The following is a 19,414-nucleotide window of genomic DNA, read 5'->3' on the forward strand; positions in this document are numbered from 1 at the left end:
GACACAAACTCTCCGTTTGTTGCACGGCGTACTACTTCTGAGCAATTTTTTCTCCTTGTACACACAAGGGTCGTTCCCGGCCCATCGCATGGTTGGTAAGCATGGCAACATCGCATGTGGCCGTCTCCATGACGACCGTGTGTGGTACCCAGCACGGAAGATGGAGAGAGATGGGGAAAACCCACGGCTGGTTTTCTCCCATTTGGGAACTGACAGCGTCCCCTGGAGTTGTGTCATATTCAGGGGACGGTTGTGAAAATGCCACCAGCTTTGCACACCTCTTTGGACCCGCAAGTCCTCTTCCCAGCTTCTTTCCAGTTGGGTCGGTGAGACAAACAGGGTTCCCCCTCTTGAACACCCACAAATTTGTGTGCTTTACCTGCAAATCAAAGCCTTGTGATTATGCAAGGGGCGGGTGGCGGCTGGAGAGGGCTGGATGGCAAATTCATTTTACACGTGTGTTGGCTGGGTTTGCACACGTGCTGGCTGGGGGTTTTGAGCAGAAAAGCACATTGCACACGGATTTGTGTCCCTCAGATGATTGATCAGCTGCGATCTGGCAAATGTGAGAATGGATCTTTCTGATCTAGGTAAGCAGCGTTCCCACATTGTGCTAAGCCCTATTGAGATCTGCTTGCTGACCACCTTAAATGCTCTCAAGAAAGCGTGCATTTAAAAACAATTTTTTAGCAACAATCCAAAATTTGAAATCATGATTTGCTGCAAGTTCAGAATCCTGGCTTACGGACCCTGGCTTGTGACGTCAGGACACAGATCCTGGGCTTGTTTTTCTGCTCCCTGCCTTTGGTCTTAGCCATCTGCCGAGAGGCTGTTGCGGGAAAAAAATCAGGCTTAGATGCGTCTCTTTGGGAAAACTTCAAGATGAGTTGTTGTTTTTTTTTTTAATAAATCTGCCTCATTCACAGAAGTTTATTTCCACTACCACCCCTCCTAGTTTCCCCCCCCCTTCCTTACCAGAAACAATCTTAAAAACTGCCGAGGAGAGAAAAAGAGAAATAGCTGTATAATTGCTTCTACAATGCAGCTACCTCTTGCCAGGCCCTTTAAATAATCCTTTTTTACTTTTCTTTTTCTGGGAGCTGAGCACAGACTCAACAGGGCTCTGGACCTGGGCCCGAACCCCTCCCTCGATGGCACTGCTTAGTTCTTGAGTAACTTCTCTCTGCAAACCTCTTCAGCCCAGGTTGGAGAGACGAGGAAATAGAGGAATTTCCAGCTTATGCCCCACCAGTGAGCTTTCAAAATAATGTAAGAGCAGCTTGGTTTCCAGATAGCGCTCCTTAGCCAACCAGCTTTTTCTCAGCATTTTAAAAACAAGAAAGAGGTCATTTCCCCCCCTCGCCTTTCATCCTTTTACAGTTGACAACAAGCAAGGGCTGTGATGTTTCTTAACGGTGCTTCTTGGCCCGTCCTGGTTGTCCTCGGTATGTTTAATGCCTGAATTTCCTTTGGATTAAGGATGTTTAGGGTGGCAACTTCCTGCCAACAGAGTTCCCTGTCGGTTTGGAGCAACTTCCTTGTCATGTCTGTTTGTTGCTGGCAACCTGGGTTAAAGTGGATAGGAAATTGCACATGGGTTGAAAACAATGCTATTTTTGTTTTGTTTTGGGGACTGGACATCTAGGGAAGAGTGGCGGGGAGGGGATTTAGCTCGTGGACGGGCAGCACGGTGCACAAGATGAGCAAATAAAATTCCACCTCCCATTTTTCAAGTTGTAGGTGTGGTCGGAGGCACCGAAGCGGGGTTGGGGGAGAGTAGGCAACCCTGCTTCGGACTGTCTGTTTATGCCGTGGTGTGGCTTTGTGGATTTGGGGTTATTCTGTCACCCCATGCCAATGTGTGAAACCAAGGAGGGCTCTGAGGATCCATTGCTAGATTAATCAACTCAAACTGGGTTGATTAATTGGTGGGGCGGGGAATGAAGATCTTCCAATGTCTCTTCTTTGCTTCTGTTACCAATAACGTGCTCATTCTTCAAGGGCTAATCATACCTTTGCTGGGGGAAAGCACGACTTCGTGCCCATCCCAATGCTGCCCTCCCTCACTTCTGCCCCATGGCTTGAGAAGGCCCTGCCCTCCTCAGAAACCCACGAGCCAAGGGCCAGTCTGCGCCGCTGGTGGGCAACGATGCCTACCGCCCCACAGAGCAATGCGTCTCTCTTTGGCAGAAGGGGAAAGCCCCGGGCGTCGGATTTTCCTGGAGAAATGCTCAGCCAGGGAATATCATTCAGGTTTCCCACCCCTGCCGTGCCCTTGAGGGTGAGGGAGGGCGTTTTCATTTCCTAGCAAGGGGGGGACGAGCTGGAGGGAGGCGAAGAAGAAGAAGGTGGCTGCGTCAACCTCCCCCCCTCCACCCGACCCCTTTCCAAGCTGTCGGCCATGGATGACTGCAGAGACGCACCGTTGCGGTAGCCGCTCCAGCCGACCGAAAGGAAGAACCTGTTGTGTCTTCGGAGACAATGCGCGCACTCAGCCCGAGTGCCCAGCATTTCGATAAGGCTGGGGAGCTGGGCGCAGCAGGAATCCGGGGGAAGCCGAGCCGAGGGAAGGCGGGTTGAGCCAAAAGGGAGGTGCCTGCCAGAGACGGGGACGGGATCCCTGATGTACCGCTGCCCGGGCACGCAGACGGAAATCTCTCACTCATGCCGGCATCTGAATTGCCCTGGGAAGGAAATCAGAGCTTGGAGCTGCTGCTGCTTCATCCGTGGGCAACCTGTTTCAGTGGCGGTTGGGAGAAGGTGCCCAGCTGCTAGGATTCAGCCATAGGTCTGGGCTCCAGGTGGGAGCAGGGCTTGGCGTGTTCTGGGCAGAGAAGGCTGGAAGATGGAGACCAAGCCTTTATTCAGCATGCAGAAGGCGCTGGTGCAACCCTTTCAGATGTGCATGCTGGATATCCCCTTGAGCGTGCAAGATGATGATGTGAGTATCATCGCCCAAGGGGGCCAAGAGTGGGGGGGGGACCCTGGGGCAAGGTTTGGGGAGGGGGCAAGGGGCTCTTCTCCACCCCGATTCTCGACAGTCCTGCCCGCTCAGCGCGCCCAAGAAGTTTCAGCAGTTCTACTGGGGTTCCCACCACGCACTGCCTGTGGTCAGGCAGCTGACCAGCATTTCAACCCGGTTTGCGAAAGGGGATTCCCCCAGCTGGTCTCCTTCCCCATTTTGCCACCCTTCACAGAACCCAAACTCTGCCCCCGAAGGAGGGGCACTGCCTCGCCTTGCGATTGGGCTGGCTCGAAGTCGCCACGAAACCCCAAGGGAGGGGAGCAGTCTCAGGGGCAAGAGATCAACCCACCCGCTTCGCAGGGGCAGCGTCTGGCACACGTGGGGCTTGGTCTTCTAGGAAGAGGGCGTTGCATCGGTGGCTACTCCATCAGGTTCTGTGGATTTTGTTCTGCTGGTGAATTGCTTTCAAAGCAAATGAACATCCAGGGATTAAAGTTTTCCAGAGAGAATCCAGATTCTGATATCGGAGTCCAAGCCCTGATGTAGCGCTCTGAGAATTCGCTGCACTCCTGGCTGAGCCTTCAATGGGATTTTCCCCAGCCCTTCTCAGAGGAGCCGGATCTGGGTTTCCTGGGGGCAAAGCAGCCACCACCGAGCCCTGGCATCAGGGCCTGCCAAGCTTCACCCAGCCCCTGGGGCTCTCGGACCCACCCCTCTGCCCAGGGTGCATTGGAAGAATGCACTTTTAGCAGGGAAACGTGACTGCGAAAAAGATCCAGCGTTGAGCTATGAGTTGCAAGTTTTGCTCTCCGCCTGTTTTCAACCTGGTCTCGGTTCTACACCGTTCGGCTCCTGGGTGCTGAGTCCACCTGGGCAGCAACTAAACGATGCCAGCCCAGATCTTGCCCTGTTAATGTTGCGGGCCTGATTGTTGGGGTCAGAGAAAACATAGATGTTTGGGGAAATCTGGGACGGGCTGAAAAGGCATCTCTTTGCTCTGCGCAGAGGAATGGAACCTCCCACCCCAAACTGGGAGGATCCTTTCGACTTTGGCCCGCACTAGATGGAGCACCTTGAATTACGTCGAATCGTACCCAATGGCCCTGATGCAGATGTCCTTTCTCCACTGCAAATTGCTTATTTTCACACCCTGGGAGTTTCTACGTGAGCTGTCTGTGGCTGCAGAAATGCTGGGGCGTGCCTCTGAAAGTTTTATTGTTTTTCCTGTGACCAAAGGGGAAATTGATCCAGCACATGGCTGGAAAGTTAAGCACGTGCCCTGGAGGTGAATTTCAATCCAGTGAGAAATGTAAATGAAGTCCAAGCAAAGTGGCCTATCCTGGATTGACAAAAAGTGACCAGGCTTAAAGAGAAAATGATTTACTCTTTTCCCTTTTTCTTTTCTTTTTCCTCCTCCTCTCCTCCATCTCCTTCTCCTTCCCCTTCTCCTTCTTCTCCTCCTTCCCGTTCTCCTTTTCCTTCTCCTTTTCCTCCTCCTCCTCCTTTTACTTCCTTCTATTTCTTAAATATAGGGGATGTTTTCCCCTATACCTTGTTTAATTTCCTTCCTAGCAAAGTCCTCTCTAGAAATGATGTGATGTTGCTGATAACCCAGGGGAAAAAAATTTACTACTCCGTAATTCCCCCTTTGGAGAGAGGGCAGTTCAATCCTAAAGCCGTCCAACCAGTTGCCTTGCAAGGAAAGTCGTGCTCTAAAGACAGACTTCTGCAAAACCTGCAATTAGCCACACCTCTGGGGCTTGCGCTGGGCATCCCGACAGTTGGGGTCGCAGCCGCAAAGCCGTACCTGCCGAACTGATGAGCATCGTGCACCTGTCTGGCTTTGACGGGACTCGGTGGTGTCTTCTGTATCCAGGATGTTAACGGGCCACCCAGAGGCATTTTGCTTGGCCCCTGTAAGAAATAAGGATTTTTATCTTTAGTTTCCTCTGCCAAGTCTCTTTTTCCATTCTTAGGGTGCTTGGGAATAATGGGTGACACTGGATATGTGATGGTTTTCAGCATCTGGTGGAACTCAGTGGACATTTAGTCTGGCCCAGGATGGCTCTTTCTAGTTGACACACCCTAGTTTAAACAAGACATGGATAAACTAGTACAACCCCACTAACTGTGGCTTGTTAACCTGGTCAAAAGGCTTTGTTGTAGAGACTTGTCTGGCTGTTGGATAGCAGACGGTTATAAGGTCATGCGTGTAATTCAGAGCCGGCTCTACTGTTGGGTGAAGTGACCCAAACATTTCTCTTTAATTCTTTACCATGTTACTGCTGAAAAGGAAAAAGAAATACGGAAGGTTTTTTCTGCCTCGGGTGCTAAAGTCATGTCGCTGTTTTCAGGGCCTTGACTTTCTGCTTTATATCTTGTTGATGGTACTTCATGTTCCCTATCAAGCAGCAAAGCTTCTTTATTTGTTTCATTTACGAGTCATTATATGTTTTAAAAACCTTGCTTAAGGCAGGCCCTGCCTGCTTTTAAACCTAATAAAGAGGCAGAAACTGTCATAGAGACAGGAATATTAACACAACGTAAGATCAGCATTAAAAAGGAGAGAGACAATTGGTAAAATAAATACATAAATTAAAAAACAGGAACACTGCTGCTGGACTGGATATTCTAACTGTCTGGTGTTTCTAACAGATGAAGTGAGGGGGAAAAAAAGATTTTTCTGACCTAGGCATGGATAAGAAAGAATTTTGAGGCAAATCTGCTGATTTTGGAACTTCCAAAGGTAATGGAGAAACCCGGAAGGCATAAGTTGGCAATATTTGCATCTCTCAGGATGTTAGGAAGCAACACTCGATGTGGAGAAAATGTGCTCAGGAACACGTAAAGGGAACTCTTCGCTGTTGGAAAGCTTGCTTGTGGAAATGTGTCTGCTTGGAAAAGCACGTGGAAGGAGGTACACGTTTGCAGAGGTGTGCTTCGAAGTGTGCATGGATCTTTGTGTAAAGTCTGGGGGCAGGAAGTGTGCGCCGTATGGAAACACTACCAAGCAGAGTTCGGTAAAACCAGAAATGCCCTAATTTCTAGTGCAGACGGATCTCCTTTTTAAGTTGTTCAGATCAAATGTTTGAACAATTTCCCGCTTTTGCGGGGAGGGAATTTTTGTGTATTGAAAACGATGATGTTGGGAGAGAAATTTTGGACCTAGGCTATAATCTCAAACGTGCTAATTTCTAGGCATAGGAAGGGGTTTAATTTTGCTTTGACACAGAGATTTTAAAGGGCGCTTTCGCACATAATGCTAAGCTAGGATTTTGTAACATCATATTAAGTCATAGTGGATGGTTCACCTATGCAGAGCCAAAACGTTAAGCTGCAAATTGTGGTTTAAACATTACCATGGCTGGATTCACCCATCACACTAAACCAAAGGCAAACCAACTGTTTCATGGTGTTGCATTAAGAGTGGAGGCTAAGCCCCCTGTTCTGTGTTTGCAGCCTGAAATGATCGGTTGTGAGGGGAAAAAATCATCTTATCTAGCAAATAACTTTTGAGCACTTAGCACTAGCTATTGTTTTCATCTACATTTTTTCCATGCATCTTTTCCTACCGATAACCTTGCGAGGTAGGCTAGCCCCAGGGACCTCCAAACCTGCACCAGGAACTTGAACTTGGGGATCTCCTGCGGTAAGCGGACTCTCTAAACCACGCTTCCTCAGTCTGGCACCTTACAGACATGTGAGACTCCAATTCCCAATATTCTTATTTTGCTAGGAATGATGGAAGTTGTAATCTGACTCTGGGTAGCCCAACAATGTTTGTTTGCTTGCTTCAAAAGCTGACCCACAAAACAGAGGTGAGAGATGGGGGCCTGCCAGGCCCCAGAGCCTGTTAAGCCAAAGGATCCGGGTTAATCTTTTTGAAGTCAATGGGGTTAAGCTGGACCCCAAACCACAAAGCTGAAGTTGTTTGACTGCAGGTGGGGAGCGTGCAGGGGCCCACGTGATTCTGACAGATGCGTTTTTCAGTCTGGAGCTCCCCCAGATGCATCGGACTCCAATTCCATCCTTCCCAGCCAGCCAGTGGCTGGAGGTGATGGGAAATGTAATCCAAAGCCCCTAAACTGGAAAACCTAACTTTAGGGCATATCCAGTAAGAGCAATATATACTTTTTTTTTCATTTAAAAGTTTATATGTTTGGGATGATAAAAAAAAGAAAAACTGGTGTCTGACTAAAGCTGTCTTAACCAGGCGATCTGCATTTACCAAGTGTTTCCTAATTGCAGAAAACTTTCATCTCCTTTTGTAATCTTTCGGACCATCCTGTGAAATAGACTAGCTTTCTGTTCCCCCATATTTGAAGTCTGCCTGTCTACTGGTAGTCCTCGACTTACGACCACAGTTAGGACCGGGAATCGCTTAACGACGGCAATCCTGGCAGTCCTGGTTGCTGTCGTTAACCGAGAATTGCAGGTTGTTAAGTGAGGACCCACCCCAAGCCTCAGTATGGTAAGAGGCTGTTTCCATTTCCCCCCACCCGCCTATCTCCCCCCACCCATCTCTGCCCCTTTGGCCACCCTGCACCCTGTCTTGTAGAAAGTTGGGTAGAGCTACTTAGCAAAATGCAGGAGAAGTTTGAACTATGAATCTCAAGATGGTAATTGTACTCGAAATGATTTTATTTTATTTATTCCATTCATCTGGGCCTTTCCCCCCTGGAGTACATAGGCAGACCTCGCCCCTACCTCCCCTTAAGCCAGAATGTGGTTCCTCTGGTTTTGCTTCAGTGTGTGGCGTGAACTCAGGCAACCATGCTTTGCAAACCATGGTTTAGGGCTTAATGTGCAGCATGAGTCCAGCCAAAGGTGGTTTATTCAAGACATCCTAGTCAAAAAACCATGGTTAGCAAAATATGGGAACTCACAGAAGTTCTGCCTGATGGCAAATAGGATGCTACGGGTCTGGGAAAAAATTGAGGTCTTGCTAGCGAGCGTTTGACACCTTTAGCCATGGTTAACTGAACCATGCTCTGCTCTGCTCTTCTGCATGAACCTCATTCTGCAGAGTTTGCACCATGCCTTGAATTATACTCTACCCATAAATTAACCAAACTGTAGGAATAGATTGGGTGAAATGTTGCGGACCACGTCTTTCCTGCCTGAGCACAGCTTTGATCTTTCCAGTTAACCGTTTTTGTGTGTTCTTACCGTCCCCCCTGATTAATTTCCTTCCAGGAAAAAGGGCCCCCTGGTTACAGACCCCAAAGTGAAGGAAAACAAAGAGAGGGGCTCTGATCTTTGGCTGAGCAGATTAGTTAAGCAAACCGCCTCTTTGTCCTGCAAGCACAGGGCAAACAATGGGCTGATTTTCTTGATTTCATCCCCAGGAGATTCTGAAGTTTCCAGGTCAATCATTGTTATTTGGGGGGCAGCGTGCTTAACTCTTTGCTTTCCAAAATGGGTTCCCCTTCATCTCCCTTTCTCCCCCCACCCCACCCCACCCCACCCCACCCCCTTTCACACATTCATTTTGGGAAATGAGCGCCAGAGCCAGCAAGCTTCTTGGCTAGGCGGCGCGCTGACACGGCAAGGAACCCAACCGGTGGGTTCACCCGCTCCGCAACGTCGGAGAACAAACCCGGCTTGGAACATGCTGGGAGGCGTGCATCTGCTTGGCCTGGCCGGGGAAAGGGGGATGTGTGAACCCAGCCAACCCTCCAAGCCATGAGACTGGGGCCCGGCTGCCCGTCTCACCCTGGAGACTGGGGCCGGCGAACCGCAGTTGAACCTCACCCACCAAGAGCAAAACGCGCCTTTTCTTTGTTTCTTTTTCGCAGAGCGGTGCGACCCAGCACCCCCGGCCGTTCCCCTAAAAATGGCTCTTAGGCTGGCCTTCCCAGCGGCCGCCCAGAAGCTCGCCTCTCGGCCTGCAGAGGGCGCCTGGTGGCCTCCTTTCCTTCCCAGCCGGGCTCCGGCGCGGGACGCGTTGCGCGCGCCCGCCCGGTTCCGCTTCGGCTCCCCGCAGCCCAGCGAGTGACATCAGGGCTGCGGGAGGCAGGGCGGGGGCGGTCCCGCTTCCCGGGGGCGGCGCGCCTGAAAAGCCTCGCGCGCAGCTGGCCGCCCCCGGCAGAAGCGCGCCGGAGACGCGCCCGGCGGCCCTCTCCGAAGCGCCCGGGCGAGCTCGCCGGAGCGGAGCGACGCGACGCGGCCCCATGGTGGTCCTCATGTGGTCGGAGCTGCTGCCGGAGGAGCGCTCCGCCAGCCCCGAGCGCCTCTTCGAGGGCTGCCGGCGGCTCCGCAGCCTCTGGGACGCGGTGAGGCTGGAAGTGGCCGCCGAGGACGCCGGGCCCGTCGTCCTGCACAGCTTCACCCAGCTCGATCCGGACCTGCCCCCGCTGGAGGTAGCAGACCGGGCGGGCGCGGGGAGGGGGCGGCGGGCGGGCTGGCGGGCTGGGGGTCGGGGCGCGCGCGCCCGAGTCAGCCCGGGTTCTGGCCCCGCCGGCGAGCCCCGGTTTGTGCAGCCGCCGAGGCTTTAACTGACCCGGCGGGGCGGGTGGTGTGAGCCCAGCTGGGAGGTCGGGGCGCCCCGCAGTTGGCTTGGTTTTCGCGTAGCTTGTTCGGTGGATCAGCGCTTGCTTGTTTCGGGGCTTGGACGAATCGACCCGTCTAGCCGGGGTTCAATTCTGCCAACCTTGGCCGAACAAAGGAAGCATCGGGGTGTCGAGTGAACTGGGCTTGTGCATCTCCCTCAACAATCACGCATCCTGCTGGCTTTGGCTTCGCGTGTTGCGTGGGCAAGCCATGACTTAAAGCCCCCTGTGCTGCGTGAACCTAAACAATTGGGACTTCTTCTGAAACAGGATGGCAAACCCTGGCTTCGCTTGACATAGGAAGGGACAAATGGAGCCGGTAAAGGACAGGAACATTATTGCACCCCCAGGTGACTGTGTTTAACTTTCCTCCTTTGGGTGTTTAATCTGAGGATCAAGCTGCCCCCGCAATAAATCCTTGCTGGAGATTAGCCAAACCCTGCCACTCCATTGGTGCAACACACTAAGCGGGCTTAGCCAGACTGGTTTACCGAAAGACCCTGAGTGCCAACCCACAAACCACCACTGCCTTTTCATCCAGCGTGGGGGGTGAACCCAGCCTAGAGGTGAGCCCTACAAATTCAGAGAATTTACACTTTTTAAGGTTTTAGCCACCAGCTTGGAGGGCGGACATGTTTTGAGCCTAAAGTGAGAAAGGGGCCCTTTGGGGCATCCTGTGCTGACATCTCTTTTGGAGACAGGATGATCTTTTGGGGAAAGGGGGGGGGGATATTCTTTAAACTTTGGAAGCCTTCCCCATCTTACCTTGCTTAGCTCCCAAAGGCACTCAGCTATCTGCTCTTCTGCTTCTTGGAAGAAGTAAAGATGTTTGCTGTAGAACAAGGATGCTGAATGGTTGTTCCCTGCACAGCCTCTGAGTGAAATCACTGCATCCTTGGCCACCTTCCCTGTTTCTTTGAGTGCTGTGTGTATTGACCTCTGGTTAACCCAGCTGGGTTTAGTTTTCTAGATTTATGCACGCATTGAACCACTAGGTGAAAAATGCAGGCTTATTTCCCCGCACACACACAAACATTTGTTTCTTTGATCTGGATGAATGAAATCTTCAGATGGCTTATTGCATTCCTGGAGATTCTAGTCCTCTTTGTGTAGATGACTGTTCTGGAGCAAGCAGTGAGTCCTGATTTTAACTAGAGTAAGGCTTTATAGACCTGACTCGGACGAATCTTGAGATGTTTTCATCTGCAATGCTCTAGCCATTTTCCCAAGTAAAACCCAGGGAAGTTAATAGTTCCTTGGGGATTTAGGAAGCTGTGTGTGTTGATCAAGATGTATGAAGGTTTGTAACGTAGCTTGTTCAGCTCAATGGATATATTAAGGGACCGCATTTAGTCCTCTGGAATTCCAAGGCAGCTGTTTATTTGTGACCAATCTTGCAGTCGCACAGAAGTTTTCTAACGGAAGCAGGCTTGCAAGGGGCTGTGAAGTTTATGAGTTATCTATTCACTGGAGGGCAGAAATGAGTTTGAATGGGTGAATGTTGCATATTTTTCTATGCTGTTAAAATGTGTTAGCCCATTGGAGGAACGGTGATGGTAGAGCATGTGTGGAGTCCAAAATAAAGGCTCCTTCCTGTTGCATTCAGCTCCTTGTGAGTTCACGGACACAAGAGTGTAGTTTTCTTGACAAAAATTGCCTTTAAAAAAAAGGAATCCTTTCTGATTTCCCAGCCTTGATCTTCCCATCCAAGTATTAATCTTGTGTTTAATTGAGGTGGGGGATTAACGCATAGGCTGATGGTATAGTAGGATTTAAGCCTTCTTTCTTTCTTTCTTTCTTTCTTTCTTTCTTTCTTTCTTTCTTTCTTTCTTTCTTTCTTTCTTTCTCTCTCTCTCTCTCTCTCTCTTTTTCTCTCTTTCTTTCTTTCTTTCTTTCTTTCTTTCTTTCTTTCTTTCTTTCTTTCTTTCATCATTGACTCTTTTCTCTTAAAAATAAGAATAGGAGAACTGTAATAGGCATAGGAAAATCATGAGTTTTCTAGCATGAGAACCCTATCCTGAAACCGATTCTGTTGTCGTTTCTGGAAAGACCAACGTCAAAACAAAAACACCGTGAAATACAAATTAACCGATGCAGGAAAGCAGCTTCCTGAATCAGTACTAGTTTGTTGAAAACATTGTCTGTAGATGTAACTAAAGACCTAGATCGCTTTAACAGGAGATGGATGCTTAACTAACAATAGAACCTTCCTGGCCAGGAGCACTCTGTCTTTAAGGAGCTGAAGATCAGCAACGGTGCATTGCTGTTGGGAACAGGATGGTAAACTAGGCTGTCTCCTGTCTAATCCAGTATAATTCTTCTTTGCTAAAATTGGCCCGTGGCTTTTTTCTTCGGACCCACGAGGAGATTTTAGGTGTTCTGTCGACTGCAGTCAAAGTCACCCTCAACTTGCTTGGCTTCAGATGTTCCGGCCGTTCATTGCTGCAACAGGCAAGAGGCCAAGCTGAGATATTCTTAGCAGAGACTCTGCAGGGAGAGCGCACGGATCTGGCGCCTCCGAGGCATTTAACAGAGGGCGACAGACTTCCTGTGGGGAGACATTTTTCGTACCTTCTGCTCACAGCCATTCTCCCCTGCCTGCCAAAATGCTCTTGAGTGGCGCCAGATTTGGAGACAGCCTTAAACTTGCTGTTAGGTTAGCTTACATTGAACCCTGGTTAGGCGGCTTGCCCGTCGAAATACCAGCATCTATTAGCTGGAGGAGCAGAAGGTCTCAGATATTTGATATCTGGCCTTTGTAGGACGATGAGTGCTGCTTTGAACTGAACACAGCTACTCCAGACACATTGTTTTCTTGGTTACGGAAGTGCTTAGTCCCACCTTCCCAGCTGACCCTATGAGCAGCATTTCCTGGTGGTCTCCCATCCAAACACTTTTTGAGATCAGCCACGTTTGGTTAAGGTGCTGCTGCCACTGCAACGTGATTCATGGCCTGGCACCCACAGACTGGCAAAATCTCCGCATCTCACAAACTGCAGATTACTCCCTTCGAAAAGCAGTCATAGTCACCTGGGGTGCATTAAGCCCTCGCTGCAGGAGACCAGACAGGAATGTTTGGTTGCTGCTGACCGAAGTTGTGTTCTGCTTTCATTTGGCCGCCTCCTTTCCTTTTTTTAAAGGATGTAATTTTATTGCAGAAGAAACGGAAGGACCACGTTGGGCTTGGCTGGCTAACAGATCTGAGAGCCGCAGATGAAGGCAGCAAACGAGTAATTAAACGAGTGCGAAATCTCACTCACATTAGTTTCGAGGCGGTCATGCTTTCTTTTGCATTCTTCTCCCAGCCAGCAGGCTTGATGAAGAATTCTCAGTCATTGATAGGTCCAAGAAAGATGCCACCTTTAATAAATTCTGCATTATTTCTCCCCTTCCCCAAGCGTTGCCTTCATTTCTGTAGAGGTTAACCCTCTTTAGATTTCCTGCCTGGGCTCCAAGGAAGCTTTGATTTTCTTGTTTTCACCCCCAGTTAGCACTTTAGCACTGATCGGTGTCACTTTTCAGAAACTTCCCCTAACCCTCCCTTTTCCTGGGTTTCGGGCCATGTGGTGGGGACGGGAGTTGGAGGGCTCTGCTGTTTGTGTGTGGGCTGGCCCCTCTTTCCCTTCTGGGGAGGGGGTGTTGACTGATGCCAATCCCACCTCATCTGCTTTCCATTAAATCCTGTTTCTTCCACCTCAGAGCTGGCGAGAAAAGGAGGGCCCTCTTTGCAGGCATTCGGGGACAGCGGGAGTGTATTAATGGAAGCGGCTGAGCCTGCAGGAAATTAAAAAAAAAAGGGATTTTCTCCAGCTCACTGTTTACAGCGTTTGCTAAAGCGGTTGTCCTCTGGTTTTCCTTCCTTTCTAAAGACTGTGATGTTTTTCCCCTCTCCTTGCCCTAGCGTGATCTGTATTCCTTTCCATCTCTGAAAAGGGATATTGTACATTGCAAGATTACAGTTCTTTGCTGGATTCGGTTCAAGGCCCGTTTTAATCCAGCATCCTGTTCCCGTTGGGGCTAGTTAGGGGATTTTAGGGAACGCCCCGTCAGGCTGCAAAAGGCAGAAGGTCTTCCGTTGTTGTGTACCCCTCCAGGGGAATATCGTCCTGAAATAGACACTCCTGCTTTTTATTACAACTCTCAGTGTTGCTGTGATTCTCCTTCACCGCCCTTTAAGGGAGCAGAGAGTCTTGTGGCAGGGAGTTCCACCAGCAACTAAGGGGTTATGTCAACCGGCATTTTCCCTGGCCAGGCCTGAATAAATGGAATTTATTCAGGCCTGGCCAGGGAAAATGCCGGTTGACATAATAAATTCCATAATAAATGGCATTTATTCATCCCTTTTATTGGCTGAACGCTCAAACTCATGTTAAGAAGAGGGATAAAAAAAAGGGTTTTCTGCTTCTTCCTGCTTTGCATGTTACCGGTCTGCAAGATGCTGAACTGCAATCTAGTGGAGAAAAAGAAGCATGTTGAAAATGTACACCTGGAGTTAGAATGCCCCTGAATATATTTTGCATGATCGTACCTGAAATGTCTCCCGTAATGCCTATTATTACACCTGCCTCCGATGATGAGTGCAGGTTTCAATAAAAAAAGCCAAGCTAAGATTATGGCATCTTGGAATGATGGACATTATGATTCAGAACATTTAGAAGCCCTCAGGGTGGAGAAAGATCTGTGGCTTTGTATATTGTACAAACTCAGAGGATTGTAGTTTGGTCAATAAGCTATCTTTAAACAAGCTATGGATTAGGGCCATGGGCAAACCCAGTTTCTCTTCCCTGTGATGCAGTGCGTTGGGTAGGTAACATCGGATTTCTTACGCGGTTAATGCAGGAGTAAAATCCACAAAGTTCAGTGTTGCTTACCCCCAGCAACGTCCTGACTGGTGTCAGGATGTACCAATCGCATATCCCACTCAAACCAGGTTCTAACTGTGGTTTATTGAACTAACCATGTTTGGATGAACAAACCTAGCCCTAATGCGTGGCATTTGCTGATCTGATTTAACAGACTGGAGGCAGCATTGCTAGGAAGCCTGGCCTAATGGATTAGGCTGAGGGAGGCAGACTTTCTCTTGGGGGGGAAGAGAAGTTATCTTTAAATAATTAAAGCTCTTTAGGCTTGAAATGGAACTGAAAAAAGGGCAAGTAAGCTGTCATTAATTATCAGGATGTTGGAACAGTTCCTCCAGGGTTGCCTTTGTGGAGACATGCTGAGGTGTTTTCCTTAAATGTGTTTGCAAGGAACCTGTCCTTTCCACCCCCCCATGAATATTTTAAAAAAGCACCATTGTAGTGAATACAAGGGAGGAACACAGAGAATACGTTCCCAGCGGTTCTCCTGTTAGGTATTTTTTCCCAGATGCTCTTTTATATTTGCCACGTTTATGTTGAATAAAGCTCCTCCTACGACTGCCTGTATTATCATAAAAATAAAGCTATTTTTATGATTGCCTTTATGACCCACTTCTGCCTTGCCGTTTCCTGCCCCTGCCAACGAGGCTTCTGTTTTTCCACTTTATTCTCAGGCTGCTTGAGAATTTCTTCTGAATTCCTCTCGGGTGTTTCTGAGCCGAGGTTGTTGCTAGACGTGGCGGGGGGAACAGCTGCTGCTTGTTGGCATCGGTGACCCTTCTTGCCCTCCCTTGAAAGTCTCTCTGCTGCCTGAACTTTCCAATCTGGGGGAAAAAAAATGCCCAATTGGGTGTCTTAGACGCTTTAGAGTTGGAAGGGGGGCACTGAGGCCATTCATCAAGTCTAGCCCTCCTTCGGTGCAAGAATCTCCACCAGCAATGGACCCATTCAGCAAAGGGAGTTGCTCCCTCTGTCAGCCGCTCACTCCACTTTTAAATGGCCTTGGGGAGACTTTTGTCCTGACATTCATCTAGGTGGCTGTTGCGTGAGCCTTAAGCCAGTCCTGTTCTGTCTTGACTTGGTCCTACCTCGCTGGATTATTCGGGGGACCTTGTGAGCTCCAAGAGGCCACGTCTGCTTGACCAGAGTCCTTGGGCTAAGGGCCAGATAAAAATACAGAATCGGCCCATGTCTTCCTAGCCCAAGGCTATCTCTTTGTTTTCCCTGGGGACTTGAAGGTTTTGCTTTCTCTCGTGACTTAAAAACTTTGCTCTCTTTTCTGTACTCTGGACTTGCAAAGTACGGGCCGTCTTCAGCCTGGTGCCCCTTCGGGGACTTGGACAGGGTTGCTCTATTCACTGTCTCCCTGCAGACAGCTCTTCTCAAGGCTGGACTTACCCAGTTCTGCTTTGTTTCTAGCTTTTTTTTTATCGTTCTTCTTTGCAGTTTTCAAGGAAGTCTCCATTCTTCTTTGCAGCTCCCCCCTCCCCTTCCCCCCCTCCAAACAGTCCTTAAAACCTGATGCTTAGGAGGAAACACACAACTTGTGCAGGGTTTGGCCAGTGGGGAATAAAACAGCGCTGTGATTTCTGTGGCGTGGCATGGGGAACATGGAAAAGAATAAACCCGGGAGTTTTAAACACAGTTGATGGACTAACCTGCAATTGACTGAGTTTGTACAACCCTGGAAACCCCAGACTTGTTTGGGAAACTTATCACCAGCATCTTGCCACTAAATAAGTACAGTGGTACCTCGGGTTACGAACTTAATTCGTTCCGTGACTCTGGTCGCAGCCCGAATTGGTCGCAACCCGAAGCAAATTTCCCCATAAGGTTCAATGTAATTACTGTTAATCCGTTCTGGCGTGGAGGACAGGGAGGCGGCTATTGCTTGGAGGGAGAGTCCCCCTCCCTACGACCACGTGTCAGGGGCGGAAAATGGCCGCGGACCACGTGTCAGGGGCGGAAAATGGCCGTGGACCGTGTCACGGGAGGGAAAATGGCCGCGTATCCTGTTCGTACCCCGAGGCGGAGTTCACAACCCGAGGCAAAATTTTGTGGCCGGAGCTGGTCGTAACCCGAAAGGTCATTAACAGAAGCGTTCGTAACCCGAGGTTCCACTGTATAAGATAAGATAACTTGACTGTTTCTCCCAAAATCTCTTATCCTTTAAAGAAACTTCAACAAAGTCATTTCGATGGGTTGCCTCAATCTTTTCCTGTATCATTTTAGGGAGATATAAATGCTCTGTATAGGTTTATTCAACATTTCCTTTCCTTCTTGAAAGTTACAAATGAGCACACACAGACCCACACAGTCACAAACAAGAGTCCCTTCTCCCCCCTCCCATCCTTTGCTCCTGTGCAGTTGTTATTGTACTTTTTTATTACTGTTGTTCCTTTTTAAGTTTTTATTGATGCCCTCTGGAAAGTTTTTTTGTTTTTTAAAAAAGAGGAAAAGAGCCATTTAGAAAGCAGGCTGTTTTTTGTCCTGTTTTGTTAAATTGGATAACAACAGCTAACAAGAAAATGCCAAATAATTTTTCTGCATGGTGCTGAGATTTACCACCCCATCGTATCTGATCCTATTCGAGGCGCTTGGCAATTTTTAGAGGAACGGCGAAAATGTTCTGAGTTTGAACTGGGGAAAAGGCCCCTCTTTTACTCCGACTAGACTAACTTTGCTTGTCTGCAAAATGAATTCTGCTTTGCTGGGAATTTGCTCAGCACATCATGTTAAAACAGATTTTTGCTTTCCATTATTTGCCAACATCATCAATATTTAAGAGACACGGCGTATTTCCCCTTTATTGTTCTTGTCACTTCCCTGATTCGATGTCTGTGTTTGCTGAAATACCCTCGGTCGTGCAATTCTCAAGTCATTCTTCTTTGTTGTAATCACCCTGCATTTTGGTATCTACTCTCTTTCGGTTAGGCGTGAAGGGTCAAGTTGGAGTTTGAACTTGAAATGGAGAATTCTGTCCCGAACATGCCCACCTCATTTCTCTCATAGCACATACGCGCATTTTCTCTTTTTCATATGGACCCGTAAACTTTGCTTGACTTGGCTAAAAACATCATTCCTAACAATCCAAGCTGACCGCAGAGGATTAACAATGTATAACAGATTAATAGGCCTGTTTTGACACAAAGTAAGAAGTTGGGCCTGTTTAATACAACTGCATAAAGAAAGGTGGATCTTTAACCCTGTGTGAATTGGCTTTTATTCAGCCAGCCCCCCTTTTTCATGCTGATTAAATCTTCCTTTGTTACAGAGTTGTCCATTTTTCAGCCACAATTTTATCATTGCGGGAGGACTGAAAAGGCTGATAAGAGAACGTCAGCTTTTCTTAATTTTGAAAAGTGCACTTTTAGGGGTTTTTTTTCTTAGATTTAAGCTTGCAAAGGTAATTTTGAAAGAATAGCCTAAAGGCTGACCTCTAAGTCTTCCTTCAGGGAGCAAGATTGCTAATTGATAGTGAGAAGTGAACATGGCTGCTTTCGCTGCGAGCAAAATTCAGACACCCGGCTTGTAAGCAACCTCACTCCAGCTCCATTTTTGTGAGTAAGGATCCTTGCCAGGTAGATCATCTCTCGAGTGCATGTAACTAATATAATCAAGGAAGGAGCAGGCAGGTTATAAACTGAAAGGGTTGCACCCAGGTTATAAAAGAGAGAAAGAATCCATGTGCCTAGTTTTACAGTTTGCAGCTGAGTAGAAGTTAGCAAACTTAGAACAGGGAATCATGCAGAGTTGCAAGGGGGAGACTCCTATGCTTTCTCCAGTCCACTTGATCCTGTCTAGGTTTGGCCCAGGTCTTATTTTACTTGTTTATTTTAGGATGCATCCCCCCTTCCGTCTGTTCCTAGACGCCAGGGGGTTACGGGAGATGATATCAATAGAACAAGGTTAATAAATAATGTAAGTTGAGTTAATAGTAATTGGAAGGAGCGGTGGTGTGTAGGGCAGTGTTTCTCAACCTTGGCAGCTTGAAGATGTGTGGACTTCCACTCCCAGAATTCCCAGAATTCCACTCCCAGAATTCCCCAGCCAAGTTGGAGTTTGAACTTGAAACGGAGAATTTTGTCCTGAACATGCCCACCTCATTTCTCTCATGAGCTGGCTGGGGAATTCTGGGAGTGGAAGCCCACGCATCTTCAAGCCGCCAAGGTTGAGAAACATTGGTGTAGGGTGTGTGTGCCCGCGTGCCTTGTCTCTGAAATGCACCCATAAAGCGAAGATACTGCATCGACCTCCTGTTTCTCAATGCAGGGCCACGCACGCATGTTTGCAACACGAAACGACAGCGTCACGCACTGGCCCAAAGTCAAACGTGTTCTCACGTAGTGCGACCACCTCGAGTCTCTCTTGTTTGCATTGCCCTCGTAACTTTGAAAAAAAAATACACCCAAACCAAACCATGTCGCTTTACGCTCTGAAAGTTGAAAAATGCCTTTTTGGGTCGCAGCAGGGGGTCTCCCAAAGTTGGGTCTCCCCCCCCCAATTTTTCAGAAGCACGATTTCCCCCAATTCATCACCAGCAGTTCTCCGCGAATTAAAATATTCAGCACGCTTCTGCAGGGTTTGCTTATTAAAAGGCTAGTTTTAGAGGATGGGCTTCGGTCCCACCACCTTTTCCTGTTCTTCCTGTGTTATAGCTCTACCTGTATTAAAGATTTTCCACCTGTTTGGAGCCAGAGTCTGTGTCAGGGACCTAATGGGAACTCCAGAAGTCCCAGCTGATATGATGCAAGAGGCTTTTTTTCATTTAATAAATGGCTTGTTTACTCTGTGAAAGTTAACGGAGCCCAGGTATTTAATCCAGCCCGCTGGCTGAGTTCACACTTCGGCTGGATTCACCCATCGTATTGTGCAAACCCAGCCATCGTGGCTTGCAAGCCACGTTTACCGCTTAGAACAGGGCGTGAACCTGTCCTGCTGCACCTCAGTCCACAAGCCATGATGAAGCCAGGAATGGTTTAGTTTAAGCAGTGAGCCCCATTCTCTTTCTCCCCCCTACAAGTTACAAGCTGGGTTCG

General features: G+C 48.6%; 1 protein-coding gene across 4 annotated transcripts in view; it reads left to right on the plus strand.

The window, feature by feature from the left end:
* Positions 1 to 19,414, plus strand: part of RALGDS (ral guanine nucleotide dissociation stimulator) — a 73,874-nt gene that overhangs the window by 12,982 nt on the left and 41,478 nt on the right. The window contains exon 1 of one of the 4 annotated variants that reach the window (XM_025166119.2): positions 2,426 to 2,941. The exons of 1 other annotated variant lie outside the window; for it this stretch is intronic. In XM_025166119.2, the coding sequence (XP_025021887.1) occupies positions 2,846 to 2,941 (96 nt within the window). In that variant the 5' untranslated portion in view covers positions 2,426 to 2,845. Of the gene's footprint in view, positions 1 to 2,425; positions 2,942 to 9,040; positions 9,328 to 19,414 lie in introns of those variants that run through there. 2 more of the 4 variants (XM_088147057.1, XM_088147058.1) reach the window with 2 other exon arrangements.

The sequence above is a fragment of the Python bivittatus genome, unplaced genomic scaffold (genome assembly GCF_059951505.1).
Source record: "Python bivittatus isolate LINGU-HERP-01145 unplaced genomic scaffold, Pbiv_v1 ctg000160_np1212, whole genome shotgun sequence".
In the NCBI taxonomy this organism is placed as follows: domain Eukaryota; kingdom Metazoa; phylum Chordata; class Lepidosauria; order Squamata; family Pythonidae; genus Python; species Python bivittatus.